The 16,074-nt window shown below is 39.0% G+C and overlaps 1 protein-coding gene across 1 annotated transcript in view; it reads right to left on the bottom strand.

The window, feature by feature from the left end:
- LOC115608070 (collagen alpha-1(XV) chain-like) overlaps positions 1–16,074 on the bottom strand; it is a 113,444-nt gene that overhangs the window by 8,899 nt on the left and 88,471 nt on the right. Inside the window, 7 exon segments of the mRNA XM_030486282.1 lie at positions 1,537–1,681; positions 3,040–3,150; positions 4,965–5,014; positions 7,775–7,864; positions 11,882–11,927; positions 14,283–14,324; positions 14,694–14,762. Of these exon segments, the coding sequence (XP_030342142.1) occupies positions 1,537–1,681; positions 3,040–3,150; positions 4,965–5,014; positions 7,775–7,864; positions 11,882–11,927; positions 14,283–14,324; positions 14,694–14,762 (553 nt within the window).

A 16,074-nucleotide genomic window follows, 5' to 3' on the forward strand; every position in this document is an offset into this window, starting at 1 on the left:
ATATATTTATAAATTATACAGGAAAAGGCCTGAAGGCCTTTATGGATGCTGAGGATCTGTCCATATTGTAATGGTCAGGGGCAAATTCAGGTACAGACCTATGTTCCAACATTAAACATATTAAGGATTTCTTCTTTCTCAAATATTCTTCAGAGGATGAACACTTCTGATAAACAGTTAATAATATTAACTGGAGCACAGATTGAACCTTGTCCCTGGGCAGCTATATAAATCAGTCTGACCAGGTTCAAGAAATACCTGGAGAGAACAAAATGGGGACAGAGTGGTCTGCTTCCCAACTAGCATGCTGAGGCACAGGTCTTGTGAGTAAACAGACTGATTGTTAGTTCTCAGAAAAAGAGATCAGTATTAGCTAGACCTGCCCAAACTTTAGGTAAGACAGATGTGCCTTATAGCCTCTCTATTCTGTTAATTCCCTTTCTGTTAGTACACCATCTTCAGTTGAGATTAAGGAATGCTTCACTCTGGTTTTACCTGGCTGGATTCCCAAACTGGTCACAGTTCCCAGAGGGAAGAACGTTAGAGTCACTTGCTCAGGCAGACCTGTCGAGTAATATCAGAGGAGCCCAGGACCCCATCCTCCAGAACCTAGTCTAAGGTCATTATACTGGTCATTAACAGTATGAGGTTAGTCACTAGCAGACCTGTGACCCAAGAAGAGTCAAAGCAAAAATGTCTTGAACTACAACATTTGGTTTATAGCCACATACTCCCTCTGATGCAAGTTTGAGAGAATCCACCTGAAGCTTCAGTGCCACCTTGTTTGCAAAGTCGTCTCCCCCCTGCCCTGATGTGATTATTTGTAGCACATTTCACTCCCTTTCTAGTCCAGTAAGTTGAAAATCATTAAAGGTACAGTAACCAACCCTCCCAGAGTTTTGTTTCTGTTCAGCATTTGCATAACAACTAGCTTTTAGAAGCACTTCTCCAGCAGTTTCATTCCAGACCTAAACTCTACTGTGAGTACTGCCTTTAAATCATAGAGTCACAGAATCATTTAGGTTGGAAAAAATTTTAAGATCATTGAGCCCAACAGATCCAAGCACAGGACCCAGCACTGAGCCTAGTTGAACCTCAGACAATTGGCCTTGACCCATCAATCCAGCCTGTCCAGATCCCTTCCAGGGGCCTTCTTAACCTCAAGCAGACCAACACTCCCTCCCAACTTGGTGTCATCTGCAAACTTACTGAGGGTTTACTTGAGCCACTCATCCAGATCATTGATAAAGACATTAAACAGAACTGGCCCCAGTACTAAGTCCTGGGGAACACCACCTGTGACTGACTGGCTGTCACCCAGATTTAACTTCATTCAGCACAAGAAGAGCATGTTCCCCATTACCCATAAGGAGAAATTGGTAGAGAGCAGGAGGAAACAGGGAAGCAACCTGAATCGGATGTGCAGAGTGGGCAGGCAGATGGAAGAACAGGTATGTAAAGGAAGTGGTGGTGTGGGTGTGGGCACATGCATATACACTTGCATATACAGTGAAAAGCAAAATCACACCCTCTCACCTGAGCCATATATTGCAGGAGGTCCTGGTGGGCCTGGTGGGCCGGGTGGGCCAGGAGGTCCAATTTTTCCATAACCTGGTAAGCCAGGTAGGCCAGGTAACCCTGGAGGTCCTCTGGGTCCAACAACTGAATCCCCTTTTGGTCCCTATCAGTGATAAAACAGTATTTCTTTGAATGTGTCAGTTTCATTGATGCAGAGCCTTTATTTCTGCTGGCAACATTTTCTGCCACCACACCACTGTTCAGACATGAGTCTGTATGTAGTTTTCTTCAAGGAGGCATCGATATTAATGGAAAATGAAAAAGATGACCAATTTTGAATTCAAAAATTTAAGTTTCAGAAAGCTTTCTGAAAGTTCTCGCACCTATTTCTCAGTAGCTGATACCTGCAAAACTCTCCACGGTACTCTCAAAGTCTTGGATCTCAACTGTGCTCTTGCTGAGGCTACTTCATCTGATGTGTTTATAAGAGTTTGTCTGAAGGTACAGCGTGCAAAGCTTTAACATAAAGTGTGTCTGTGCAGGATGTATGTCTCATGATGAGTGTTTTCTTCTCTCTCCTGTGATCAAATTTCAGCTCATATTCCTGAAACTCTCCAGCTGCTGGTCTTCCAGATTGAAAAGGCTCTAACTCTACGTTTCCAGTTCAGCAGTGTGTCCTCAGCCTGAACGAGGAGGGCTTGTGCTCCCTGTGCTAAAACTGGCTTGCATACATGGAACAGTTTTTGGGCCCTGGACTAGGAGAGCTCAGCTGTGCCAACCAACTCCTTCTTGCCAGTAGAACAGTTTCTAAACAGGGAGATGGTTCTCAGAAATGTGGAGTAGTGCCAGGGGGATTTTTTGAAGGTGGGCTTGCTAACCTAACACTTCGTCCTCAGTTGTGACCCACTTATTCATGCTCCTTGGCACTGAATATGATAATGGAGCAATGCAGTGCACATATTTGTTGCCACATCCCAGGGATAAACTCGGGTTTCCAAATAATTAGTCCATTTGATTCCAAAGCAGCTGTGGTGGGAATTGCCAGAAGATAAAACAACTAGGTAGAGATTAGACAGTGGCTGAATTTTATAGGAATGATCCAGACTCATACACACTGGACTTTACATTCATGTTTTTGGATTAGTGGAATAGAAAATTCCACTTAGATTAATTATTTAGATGGTACATAATTATTTTGGCATTTATGGGGACGTAAGTAGGAGCGTCACAAGTTATATATACTGCCTTGATTTGTAACGCTATTAATAGCATGAATCTACATACTGATGTAGTTGTATTAGACAGCTGAGCATAAAATTACATCAGTTTTTCATAGCAATTAATTCTGTGCACAACAGTGAAGTGTCTGTGTTTATGCCTAATGCAACTCTCTTCTATTCACCTAATGGTTAGCATATGAATTTTTATATAGTTCTTAGCATCATTTTATGTTTATCTCTTTCTAGTGCCTTCTAAATTAAAGCAATGGGTACCCACAAATATTCCTATTCTACAACTTACAACCAATCCTGGTCTTCCAGGTGGTCCAGGAGGTCCTGTCAGAAAAAAACCTCCATTTGGTTCTCCTTTTTCTCCTTTTAAACCAGTGACTCCGTTGTCTCCTTTTTCACCCTTTAAAGAGAATGTATTTTAAAATGTTGAGCTGAAGTGAGATCAGAACTCTATGTACTGATCTTTCAAAGTTACATGAAACCTCTGAGCTTAATAAAGAAAAGCATCTGCCTAAAATTTTTTTCACATCATGCCCTTCTTCAGTGATACGGAATGAAAAGGAACACTTTCTCTATTGAGGCTGCAAGGCTCTCTCAGAGCAGGAGCTAGAGGAGTTGGGGTTAGGTGGAAGCAGAGAAAATACCTCTGCTGTTTTCTGCTATTCTACCCACAAAACCTTGCTCTGTGCAGTAAGTGGAGGTAAAGAGAAGGTTGGAGGAAGCATAAAAGCCTGTGTTTCTGCTTTTCTCCCTCATCAAGGAAAAATCAAAACGAAGATTGAGATGGAATAGACACATATTAAAAAGTATGTGGCAAAGTAAAGATAACTGTGCATAGGATGAGAGAGAAGGGTGGGGGTGTGTAACAGGATAACGGAAGAGACACCATACAAAATTGCATACACTTTGAACTGCATGCCTTTTTCTGTCCTTCATTGTTGGTTATCAGTTAGTTTGGGGAACAGTCATTACTAGGTCATTATCTCTCTCTGCAAAATGAGCCACAGCAATTGTAGGTTCCTCCTCACATTATTTTCCTCTGTTCATCTGCCCTTTTTTTTTTTAACTTCAACTTTTTTTGGTCTACTTTGTTTCACCTTTCTGAGAAATAAACCTATGAATAGAAGAGGCAAAGAGCAAAGCAAGAATGGCAGGTAACTGCAGAAAGCCGGTAGAGATGGGTATGTATAGCTCGTCCCTGGACTTTTCTTCTTTTTAGTTTCCCAGTAAACAGAACTATAAAGCTTTCTGTATGGCATGCCATTTTGTAGAGATGAAGGACTAGATAAAAAACGAGTTCTTTGTAGCTAAAACTGTAAAGCTACAGACACGACTCTATAAGATCAAAGAAGCCATATCAGCTCTGTCATGCATACATGTAGCACTTTATGTCATAGGAATAACTTAGGTGCACTCAGCCAAGCTGAAACAAAATCTGTAAACCAGACGGCGCCAAGAGTCCTTCAAGGAAACTGACAGTACACTGCTTTTGGTGATATCATTAAATGATAACTTGTTTCAAATTTTTTCATCAGGTCTACTGGTAAAGAGCCTTGTTCACTTAAAAGCATTTAAAATAATATTGCATTGGTATTCATCTTTGTCTCTTGAAGCATTCAGGAGAATAATGGAAGAAAGACCAAACACATCAGGGTAAGGGTATACTTTCTTGTAAGAGATTCCAGAGAAAGTAGTTTCCATTCTTTGAACTTATTCAGGGTGCTTAAGAGAGAAATAGTACTACACAGAAGTAATTTCTCTCCTCCTCCCTCCCCCAATGTGTTAATTATTGCTAAATTTTTCTAGAAGCCCTTTAGGTAATGGATGTCTCTTAGCTGACCTGGCATGGAAACAAAAGCATTCATTTATGGCAGATAATTTATACCAATTTATGTTAGGTAACAGTGAATTATGACTCACTTTAATATCATTAGGAAGGTAAAAAGCCTCAGTAATAAATTTTTTACAGAAGTAATCTTTATAGACTACTGACATCTGCTATCTCTATACTTGTAATAAATCTGTCTATGCAGCTGTATAACCTATATAAATTTGTATAATTTATAATCTATATAAATTTGCATAATTTGTAATTACTGGTGCTCTGATTTGTTTTGTATATTTCACCATGCTATACTGTTTTATGCTTAATTTATAGTAAAGTACATTTTGAAAAAGCTTAACAGAACTCGAGCACAAATGGGATATAATTACCTTTATGCTATTAATAAAGTGGCTAAAATATGATGGAGTCAGAGGTGGACCTGAAAAATGAAGAAAATACAATAAAGTACAATAATTATCTGTAATTTTCTTTTTAAAAGCAGTGCTTTGGGTATTACTGGTTTAGGATTTTAAAGGAAAAATATTTACCATTATAACATTAACCTTTAAATCTAACAGATATTTTTAGTTTTATTTCCTAACAAAGCAAGGCTTACATGTCCTATCTTGTCTGTTACTCCTCCACCTTAGTAACTTCTGAATCTGATTGTGAATTTCAGACAAATTTGAAAACAAAGAAATCTCAAAGATGAAAAATTCCCAGTCTTCTAAAAAAAACAAATGGCAGCCTAGCAAAGGCTTAAAGAGAAGCATTCAAATTAACCCCTTTGATGGAAACCAAGGTGAAAGAAAAGCTTTCCATATGTTTTGCCAGCAGTGGGGTGAGCAATCAGTAGCTGCATTATCGTTCATGCAAGGACAGTACCATAACTGACAAGCGAAAGAAATAGGAAAGAAATAGGGAAACAGCACTGCTGTGTTGCTGATCACAGAATTATTGTTCCTTGAAGTTTTTCTGCAACAAAACTCGACACCAGTATCAATGGTTATACCACCTGTATTGTGTTGTTTGCCAATGTTGGTCAGCCAAAGCTGCCAAGCAGGCACAAAAAACCTAAAAAGCCTTCAAATAATCTTTGTTTGGCATACCCTTGGAAAAAAGACTGTTTTACAGCTGTCCGTAACAGCTTAATGCATTTTCTTCAAATATGTTCCAATTAATTTTTGAGATCTTTGTGTCCAACCCTATGACAGCCATAGGACTCAGATCTCAGTTTGCTGTCTCAGATACAATTAAGTCAAGTAGACATTGTATACATCTGTATACATCAGAAATGTATTCCTCCTATGGCAGCTATTTTGGTTTTATTCCAACCCTGCCAATTATAGCTCGCTACAGCGGTTTACTTGATCCATGTGAGGAGATGCTGTTTACCCACTTTTTAATGTTGGCTTCATATTTTTCATGATATCAATTAATAGAGCCTGTTTGTAAGGTTGGAGAGGAGATATTTTGTGAAAATAAATAATAAATCCACTGACTGGACAAGTACTACAGTTCAGAAAGCTTTTCTGATTGCTGAAACTCAACAGATATTGTAGTAGAATGAGCTTCAGCCATCTGTCCCTAAGAGAAGGTTTTGAAAAATTCCAGTACTTTAATCATGTTCTACCACCCTGCAACTTCTGGCTTGTGAATTTTCACTGTCAATAATTATGTGTACATCTGTGAGACCTAGAAAATTGATTTGTCTGAAAGAATATTTTAGCAACTACATCAGTGAGCAAGAACCAAACAAGAATATTTTATAGAGCAATAACAGAACTGGTCTTAGTTAACATATTTTAACTTCACAAAATATTGAAGCTGGTTAGGATTTGGTTAGAAAACGAAGGAATATCTGTTATTTTAGGAGAAAAGCTTATTCAGTTTTCAGGTTAACCAGAATTCTTGTGTTATTTTCACCATCCTCCACTAGCTGCAGTTTTATAACAAGATCATAAGCATAATCTTTTCATAATCCTTTCCTTCTGAAGAACCTGATATTGTAAGGTATAGGCAAAAATACTTGTAGAACATGAATTTGCATTAAATACAGAACATGGAAGGGAACAGACGTGTTCATGGTGGATAAGCCAGCACAGAAAAGGAAATTTTCTTAATTTCTGCTTCTTCTTTTTACAAGTTTATTGATGACTAGGAAGCACTAACCACTTACTTTAAGGCACTGGATACTGAACAGAATAAAAATTAACTAGGACAAGACAAGAAAACAGGTTTTATTGAAACAAACAGATGTCCTCTTAATAATAACCAAAATATTATCTTCAGTCAACAGAACTGTGTCTTTGGGACAGAAATATCCATATAGATATAGCTTTGTATTTATTATCAACAAAAAGACAAAGATTATGAATATGGTATAGCAACATTAATTTGAAATATGGCTTCTCCTATTTCAAATTATTTCTAGCACTGACCAAAGCCTTATCTCAGTATATAAGATTTCAAAAAATGTATAGAAAAGGAAGAGTTTGTAATAACAATTTTTTCAAATAGATGCTTGTTTCTGTAACTATTTTTGAATGTATAAGAATTAGCAACATGCATCAACTTTTTGATACAGAAAAGTAAATGTTTATAGTGGAACATCTGTTATGATCCTCCTACCACCAGTGAATTGGTATTTTTAGTTCACACAGACTTGTCATGATTTTCATAAATAAAGCATAGAATATTAAAAAAACTGGTTGAACATCTAGTTCCATCTCTTGCTGGAAGTGGGATTGTTACCAACGAATGACTGCCTTGAACTCAGAATGCAGAGGTGCGTTACCCTGAAATGGGAAGCACTGGATTTTAGCCTAATTGACTCAAAAAGATTGCCAACAAAATGATATCTCAGGAAATGGACATGATGTCCTAAGATTTTAAAAAATCTCTGTCCAGGCAGTTACATTTCAGTATCTATTCTTGTACTTAACACATTCATAATGCTCACAAATGTGCAGTATAGATACATCTTTTCATAAGACATTTTGGATAATATTATGGCTTTGTTGTTCTGTGTGTCAGTTCAGCAAGGAACCTGGGTATAAGTCTTTAGGCAGGTAAGGCTGCAGGAGTAGGTATCAAAGTACTTTGTTGAATTGCTTTCTAAGTAAGTTAAACGCGTTTCGTATTCCTTCATGTATTTATTTATAGGATGCCAACGATATGCCAGACTTAGTATACCTACCTGGTGGTCCTGGAGCACCTCTGTCTCCCTTTTCTCCTTTTAAGTTCGCAGAACTGCGGAGCCCCCAGGAATCTCTGTTTGCTTTAGCATCTGCCACAAAAGCATCACAAATTCATGAGAACTTGCAAACAGCAGAGACAATAGCAGTGACCAAACCACCGAAAGTAAGAGCAGACTTTGCTATACATGTAGGACACATGGCTCCAGTCCTTATGTGCTTGTCTCACTCTTCTCATGAACATTGAATGGCTGGCTGCCTGATTGTCCTTTCTTATCAACCGCAACATGTGCAAGACAATGTCTTACAAGTCAATCTTCCCTAACCACCTAGCCTAAAACAAACCTATTCTCACTGCATTTGTGAATTTCACTGGGGCAAGTGCCGAAACAGTTCTTGATTTATGGCTCTGCATTTGACAGCACACCTTCTACTAGCTCCAGACTTAAACCAACAAATGATAATTTCTGCAAATGTGAATGTCAAAAATGTTATCATTTGTGGATCCTTCATATCATAAAAGCATTAATAACGAAGAAAATATTCTCTGAGAACAGATGTGCTTTTGGCATAATTTTACATCCAGGTGAGCTAAGGGTAGAATTGCATCCAAATACATCTGGATAAACCCTCTATTTTTCCAGATATTATTCAACTTTCATGGTAACCTTACCCTGTGAAATATCTGGGTAAAACAACCCCTGAGTATTTAGACTTCTTAGATCTGATTTCTCTCTTTGTTCTAACTGAATAATTGCTAATATCTTTGCAAAATTAATGTAAAATAACATAATTCTGCCACAGTAACATCTTACAGCCACTTCCTTCAGGTAGAAATGCCTTTAAAGCTTAAAGTGAGGTGTTCCTTTCCAGAATTATGAGCAGGAAGAGTGCAATGACAAGCAGATACAAGATACATCTCTTGAAGTAGTTTTTAAGGGTTCCCTGCTGTTGATATCTTCAGCCTCTGTGGCTAGTAGTGATCTATGCTGGCAGTAGGTGGATCTTCTAACCTGATTACATGTGTGAATTTCACTGGGGCAAACACAGAAACAGTCTCTTGCTTGGGTACCCAGTCCATGCTCCATGACCTGGTGCCACTTATAAATAAGATTTTATTAGTAAGAAGTAAATTAAGACTTTATTGGTAAGAAAGCCTTAGTTTGAAAAATATTTGCAGCATTTTTCCTTCTTTAGTTGCGCAGAATGGCTACAAATTTAGAAGAATGAGATGAACTTCTTCGCTTTCAGAGCCCCATGTTACAATGGTAACTTCCAGACAGTTCCTCTCCACCCTTCTCTTTTGTCTTTCAGTGATGAGAAGTGAAAGCTGGTCATATTCCCACAGGTCTCCCCATGATCTATTTGGTGACTCAGCCTCCAGCTGTGAGCCCATGTTCAAATGCCTACTGACAAAACAGTGGGGCCTCATTTTATATTCCACTGAGGCCAATCACACAGTGTCTCGTGTGTGCAGTTAGTTTTCCTAGTTGTCAGCTGAACCGTAACTATCCAACTGTGACATCTTCAGAGTTATTTTTCAGGCAGATTTCCAGTCCAGTCATCAGTATTTTAGGTCATCTTAAAATATTGAGACCAATACAGAGCTTATACAAGCAAGCTCTTCTCACAGTATCAGTCTTTACCACTTCCTATGTCCACTCTTGCCCCTTATCCTGATCCCTTGCACTCTTTTCCTTCTCTTGCTTTCTTTTTCCATTTGGATCAAGGTGGCCTGGTCTTTCCAAGTGTCTCAGTCATTGCTGAGGGAGAGGAGCTGTTCCAGTTGCTGTGCCCACTCTGCCTAATCTCTGGACCACTTTAGAGAACTGGTCCCCAGGTAGCCATCTCTTCCTCCAGAAACACCCCCAAGCTCCAGCATTTGATGCTGATATAACATATACTACTGCTGTATCAATTCAACTTATTTTGCATGCATGCTCTGACTTATCTGATTAAACTGTAAATTTTCCAGTCTCCTTTGCACAGTGATGGGAACAGTGATTTAATTCTCAGGAGCATGGGAATGGGAAACAGGTTCAGGCTGTGTATTTAGTGCTGCACTACTGCTTTTTTTTCCCCTACAAAATTACTCTGAAAATATAATAAACAGGCAGGAATAATTTTTTATTATAAGTAGTTAAATAAAAGGAGGAAGAACACTGACTTTATTTCCTCAGAGATCTTGAGAAGACCTCCTTCTCCATTGTGCATTACTGGATCATAAGAAAACTGCCAGCTGCTCCCTGTGGATGCTCAGGGACTTTTGTTTTAATGTTCCATCTTTTTTTCCAGCTCCAAGCAGCTCTATAGCAGCAAAACTGTCACAGAACTTTCTGGTACCCTCGCAACTGGAAGACTTCCACACAATTTGGTCAAGGCAGCACAATTTCAAACAGCATTCACCATTGGTTTTTTTGGTTTGTTTGTTTGGGGGGGGGGGGGGTTTGTGGGGTTTTTTTTGTTGTTGTTTGCGCAGAATTGCTACCTGTTTCCCTCTGCATGTTTCCCTCATGCATCCTCGGAGCATGTCTTTGAGGAAGGACGAAAGCACAGACTCAGGCTTGCATTAATTTTAGTGCGTGGTGTGCGCAGTAAGTGACCACTTTGTGCTTACATCTCATGGAGTTCTATCTCAAGAAGGGAAAGGTTGAGCATCACAACAATCTTAAAATGGGAGAGAACTCTACATAAATGCTAACTTTCCTCCTTAAACCAAAGAAAGAAGGGATGCGCTGGAGTGACTTTAGGATTTACTACTGGGGTTGAGAATTGGTATGCATTTAGAGAAAAGAAACTATAATAATCAATTGAATAAAAACAAGTTTTAAACAAAATTGTCATGGTTAAAATCCTCAGTTTCAAGCATTTGCCTATGCTAAAAGTCTAAGAACAGCAGAATGTCCTTTATCAGCTTGGAGTCAATCTTAGAACTAAGGAAAATGCCTTGAACCAAGAACTTAGGGCTCTCTATGGGCATTTATTCTGTTAGATCATGGATTGTTTATTAAAAACAAAAATATGGACAGAGAAATCTTTTGCAGTCCGTGTGTGCAGGGTGAGACAAGCAATTGGGAGTCTTTGGGTTTAGGAGCAGCACTGGACATCCTAGGCTCTGTAGACTTAAGTCTGCTGACATAGCCCTGAAGCAATGCACACAGTTTGCAAAGCACACGACTTAACCTTGCACTTGTAGGAGGTGAATCAATCATTCAGCAGTAAGATCCAGAAAGAAAGCTCATGGCATCATTTTACCCCAAAATTTTGACCCTTTATTTGGCCCTGAAACCCTCTTCCATTAAAAGGAGTCAAAACTAACAAAGCTCCTCCAGCCTTGTGACAATTTCCCCAGGGTCCTCATGTGTGGAGTTTCTCATCTCCTTCCCCATTAGTTAGTCATACTTCCTTCTTTGTGTGCCTGTCAGGTTTTCGTCATAGCTACTCCTGAACCTCTTTTAGACAGGCTTCACCTTCCTAGTGAAGGAGGGGAAATATGTCCTCTGTTCTTTCCCTCTCCCCACCTCACACCCCCCAAAAAAACCATAAGTAGTGTTAAAAGCTTGTTTCTTTCCCTCAGCAGTATTCTCTGGGACTCCAGCAGCCAGTATGGGTTGACCCTACCAGTGGTTATAATTTTCTTTTGAGAAAAAGGATGGGAGTTCCGATTACAAGATCAGTTGTTTTTTGGGATTTTGTATCAGTCACTCAGAGAAGGGAAGTGTTTTTTACGCCATCAGTCAAACACTGGAGGAATGAGATCACCTGGTTGCTTTGTGGGAAGTAGTGTCAGATAGACTTTAGAATTTGCATCTTAGGAACATTGCCAGAGTGGAGAGTAATGATTTGGTACAGCCACGGGTCACCTCTGCGCTGGCAGAGGACTTCTAAGATTAGATCTTACGGAAACTGTGTTGCACTCCTCAGGTTATAAATCTTGGTCTCCAAAGTGCAGACCTAGGCTCATTTGTTTTTTGAGCTACAGAAACAAGACCACTTCTTTTCCCCCGCTCCAGAAACCCCAATTTAGCAATAGCCAAGAAAAAGTGCTTAACTATGAAAACCCCCCAAAAAGCTTATTTATACCAAGGTACAAGAAAAGAATTACTCACCATGGACATTAGGAGCTTCTTGATTTCTAGGGTAAGGAGTGCTCACCTACAGACAAAATAATCAATTAAAAATTATCTTTACACATTAACCAATGGAAGTGCATTACTTGGTGTGACTGAAAAGCCTAGAAAATTTGCATGCTAATAAATATTGTAACAACATTCTGTATTATATCCAGTTTGACATGGTCCAAGTATTAGTGATCAAGCTTTTTTCAGGATTGTGCTCTCTTTAACATGCAACATGCTTTTAGCAAGAGGGCAACAACACGTGTTTTGAGGCATCAGCAAATCCTACTCTCAGTCATGCCAGTGAAGCAGCAGAAAACTTATTCTCCAAGAACAATTCTGAATTTACACCACTGCATTTGAAAGCAGATTTGACTTTTGATTGTAAGTTAGCAGACTGTGTTTGTAAATTTTTCATCAGACCATGGCTATGCCTACTGTTTGATGTTAACCTACGCTCCAGAGGCATTGAGACCAGAACTAGGAGGCAGAAGCCATTCTAGTCTATCCTGCTCCGGCACCAGCCACCTGTAACAGTGGGCATGCTACTTACCTCTACTGCCTATCTTCAAAATAGGGAGAGTGCAGGAATTGAAACGTAGCATAGTGCTTGGAAATGGACGGATCTTAGTACTAGCTAGAACTATTTATATGAATCTAGGCAAGCGCATGAAAAAAATCAAAGGTGCTGCATCTGGCTAACCTGTGGTATTAGTTCTTAGAAGTCTTACTTACATGGATAGCTCCATTAACTTCAGAAGTTTAGTTCACGTGAGGAAACCTTGTGGGCTCAGTCTGTAGTTCTTTATTGATATTCATTTACGTAGGCATGAACAGCAGACTTCTTATCTATAAACTTGGATAGGTTTAGGATATTATTCACAAATGTAGGACAAATCTATCTAGCATACTCAGATGCATGAAGAGGTGTTTATAAGCACAGGTTTTTATTGCTTGTGCACATAAAAGTTATTGCTATTATTCACTGATTGTAACCTTCTTGAAAAGTGACTTTGTATTATTATCTGAAATTCAGCTAAAATAGGCTTATATTGTTTGAATCATTCCACAGGGAATGATAAAAGAGTTGAGGTTGGAAGGCATTTCTGGAGATTGGCTAGCCCAAAGCAGGATCAACTACATCAAGTTGCTTAGGGCCTCATCCAGACAGGTTTCAGAGGTGAAGCGAACTATGCATGATTATGGACATATGTGATTAACACACAAGAATCTTTTATGGTGAGAATGGGGATATTTAAAGGAAAAATTCAAAGAGGTAAAAAGATGGTGCCTGGAGGTCATAGGCCAAAACCGCAATGTCGATTTAGCATACAATAATGATTATTTATCATTAACTAACAGAAAGATCCATAAGCTGGGATACATCTTTCTTTAGCAGTAAGAGTAGGGTGATGATGAGTATCGATACATCTGGTATGGTGTAAGTCCAGAGCTGTTTCTCTAAAACAAGTGAAAAAGAACAGGAATGGAAATTGGAGGAGGGGGCACAATACTATTTTGAGCTATACTGTCTAACAGAGAAGTAGATCAGCCGTACTGCACACCACACTATTCAGAGGAGGACTGTGACAGAATCCTTTCCAACAGCCTAACCATGGCTTAATGGTACAATATTGCCCTAGGGAAAGTACTTCCAGGACTGGACTCCATTTGCCATTCATTGTGGGATGTAATACCCATGATTCATTAAAAAAAAGTTGCATCAGGGTGTTCTGAAAATATAAACCCCGTCTCCTTTTTATACTATGTGTGAAATTGCAGGTCCTTTGAAGCTAATGAGGTCTTTGTCATTCCCTTTGGAAAGCAGGGGTAGAGCTTTACCTGCTGCCATTCTTGAGATAATAAATGTTTATATGTGAATAGATTGCATTTGAGGATCAAATAAAAGACATGATCTTTCTTTTCTGATGCATCTTTCATGCCACAATGAAATACGTAACATGTCTTATTTTGCACAGGGAAATGGAAAACAGCTAAAGACATAACAACTTGGAGACAGTATTTATATATACATCTGAAGAATGCATGTACATGTATGTATAAACATTCAGCTCCCCAAAGCAACTCTTAAAGTATGGAAATGTAGGCTTTGAAAGGCATTAAAAAGTGTTAGGACAAGTAATAAAAGTGCTTTAAGCAAAAGGTTTTAGTGCTTCTAGTGCTGTTATGTATTTTACATATGGCTAACTTTGGGTATCTAAACACTTGAGAATCTGCTATCATGAAGACTAGGTAAAACATATCTCTGGTGCAAAGCAGAAGGCAGAGGAAGAAAAGCTGCAAAGCTACTGTGGTTACGCACATAGCTAATTTGGTTATACACTGTCATGGCCATGCATTTTGCTAAGAGCAGATCCTGTGTGTGACTTACTGGCATTTTGCAATGAGGTCTGGGTGAGACTGGGAAAACTGTCTATTGAAAACAGGAAGGGAAATTATTTTAATCAACGTAGGTATAATACAGTAGATAACACACCAAATACATCTTATGGACATTTCAGGACAAAGCCTGGAAACAAAAATTGGCGCCCCCTGAGCAAAGAGCCCAGCTTGGTGCCTGAGAGCTCTCATAGGCCTTTTAGCAAGTCCCACTTCTGAGTGTGGGGCAAAACTCTTACATGACAGTGGCTCCAGTTGAGAAATTTTTTCCTATGCACACAAGCAGAGTCACCCACTGTAAACTGTGTTGCCTGAAACAAGTTTTGATGTTTCCCTTTGCAAGCTGTTTCTAGAGCAGCACATTTCTGCTACAAAGGTAGAACTGATCCCCGGTTGTACTTACTCCTTTGATATAAACTATACGTCCTGGTGGTCCAGGGGGCCCTGGGGGTCCAGGCAAGCCAGGAAGGCCCTGGTAAGAGAAAGTGAAAGAAGGAAGATATTAGTCAGATCTTTTCATACGCAATGCAACTGAGCCCACAGAAAGAAGGCCAAGGGGCTTCAAGGACACCATTTAAACAAGCAGTTTTGTACTAAATGGCCTGAGGGGAGACTGAGCATTTAGTTACAAGGACCAACCTCTCAGGTGGATTTTAATATTTAACCTAAAGCACTCTGTGGAGAACAAAATGGTCTGAGATTGTTGTTTCCAGGGGACAAAAAATAAAAAAACAAACCACAAATCCCAAATGGATACCCCGAAAGTACTAAAAACTGAAACTAAATTAAAGGCAGTGGATTTCTTATCCAAGGAAAATTAGGTATCCAAGACTGACCTGGGATTCTCAAGACTGTTGAGATTCATATCTTTTCAAACGCCAGTCAGATAACTGCACACTAATTAGCACCTTCAAGGAACTTTGTTACGCCAGAGGCATGACTACCCTTTACAAAAAAATATGCCGATTCTTTACCATACCATTTAAAAACCTGGCACCACACCATGTCCATCTCTCAGTCCACATCAATGAAAGCTTCTGTGAGGTGATGCATGTCATCTCAGCAATAACTAGAGATTTTATCTTCCCTGAGTACTCCAGGAAACACTATTAGAACATGTAGCCTGGTTTGGTTTTTTTTTGTTTGCTTCAATCTCCCAGCCTGTTGTACTTCATCTAGTTATACTTGCTTTAATAGTTTTTGTTTGGTTAAGGCAGACAATCAAGAAAATGAACCTTGGCACTGTTTGAAGATAAGGAAGAGTGGAATATGTAGTTTAATATTTTCTGCTGATGGCTAGTCATCTTTTCTGTCATTTTCTTCCAATTTGAATTTGTCTAATTAATCTGGTTTCAGCAACTAATTTTTTATTTATACCTTTCTCTAGAGGTGCAAGCAACCTCCAGTACCTGGTATTTTCTTTATGTGAAGATACTTACCCATCTTCAGCCTCCCTGTTAGTTGGATAAAACAATATCATAATCTTTCTTTATTGTCCAGATAGACAACATACTTGTGTTTCGCAGTTTGTGTGCCATGTATATTTTAAGCAAAGCAGAACAAGAGAAGTCATACAACAGAATTCATTTAAAAAAGTGCTCTACTGAAATAGTTATATTGACTAGATTACATCTTCTGATGCCTAGCGGATCCATGCCTTATGATTTTTATGCTAACACAGTAAAATAAGTTTGTCCTTTTTTTGCAGCATATCTCTGATGCAGATGAAATATTATTAGCTGCTGTTGTGGTATGAGTTCCAATTCTTCTAACACAGATTTCCC

This window comes from Strigops habroptila, chromosome 1, assembly GCF_004027225.2.
Source record: "Strigops habroptila isolate Jane chromosome 1, bStrHab1.2.pri, whole genome shotgun sequence".
NCBI classification, from domain to species: Eukaryota; Metazoa; Chordata; class Aves; order Psittaciformes; family Psittacidae; genus Strigops; species Strigops habroptila.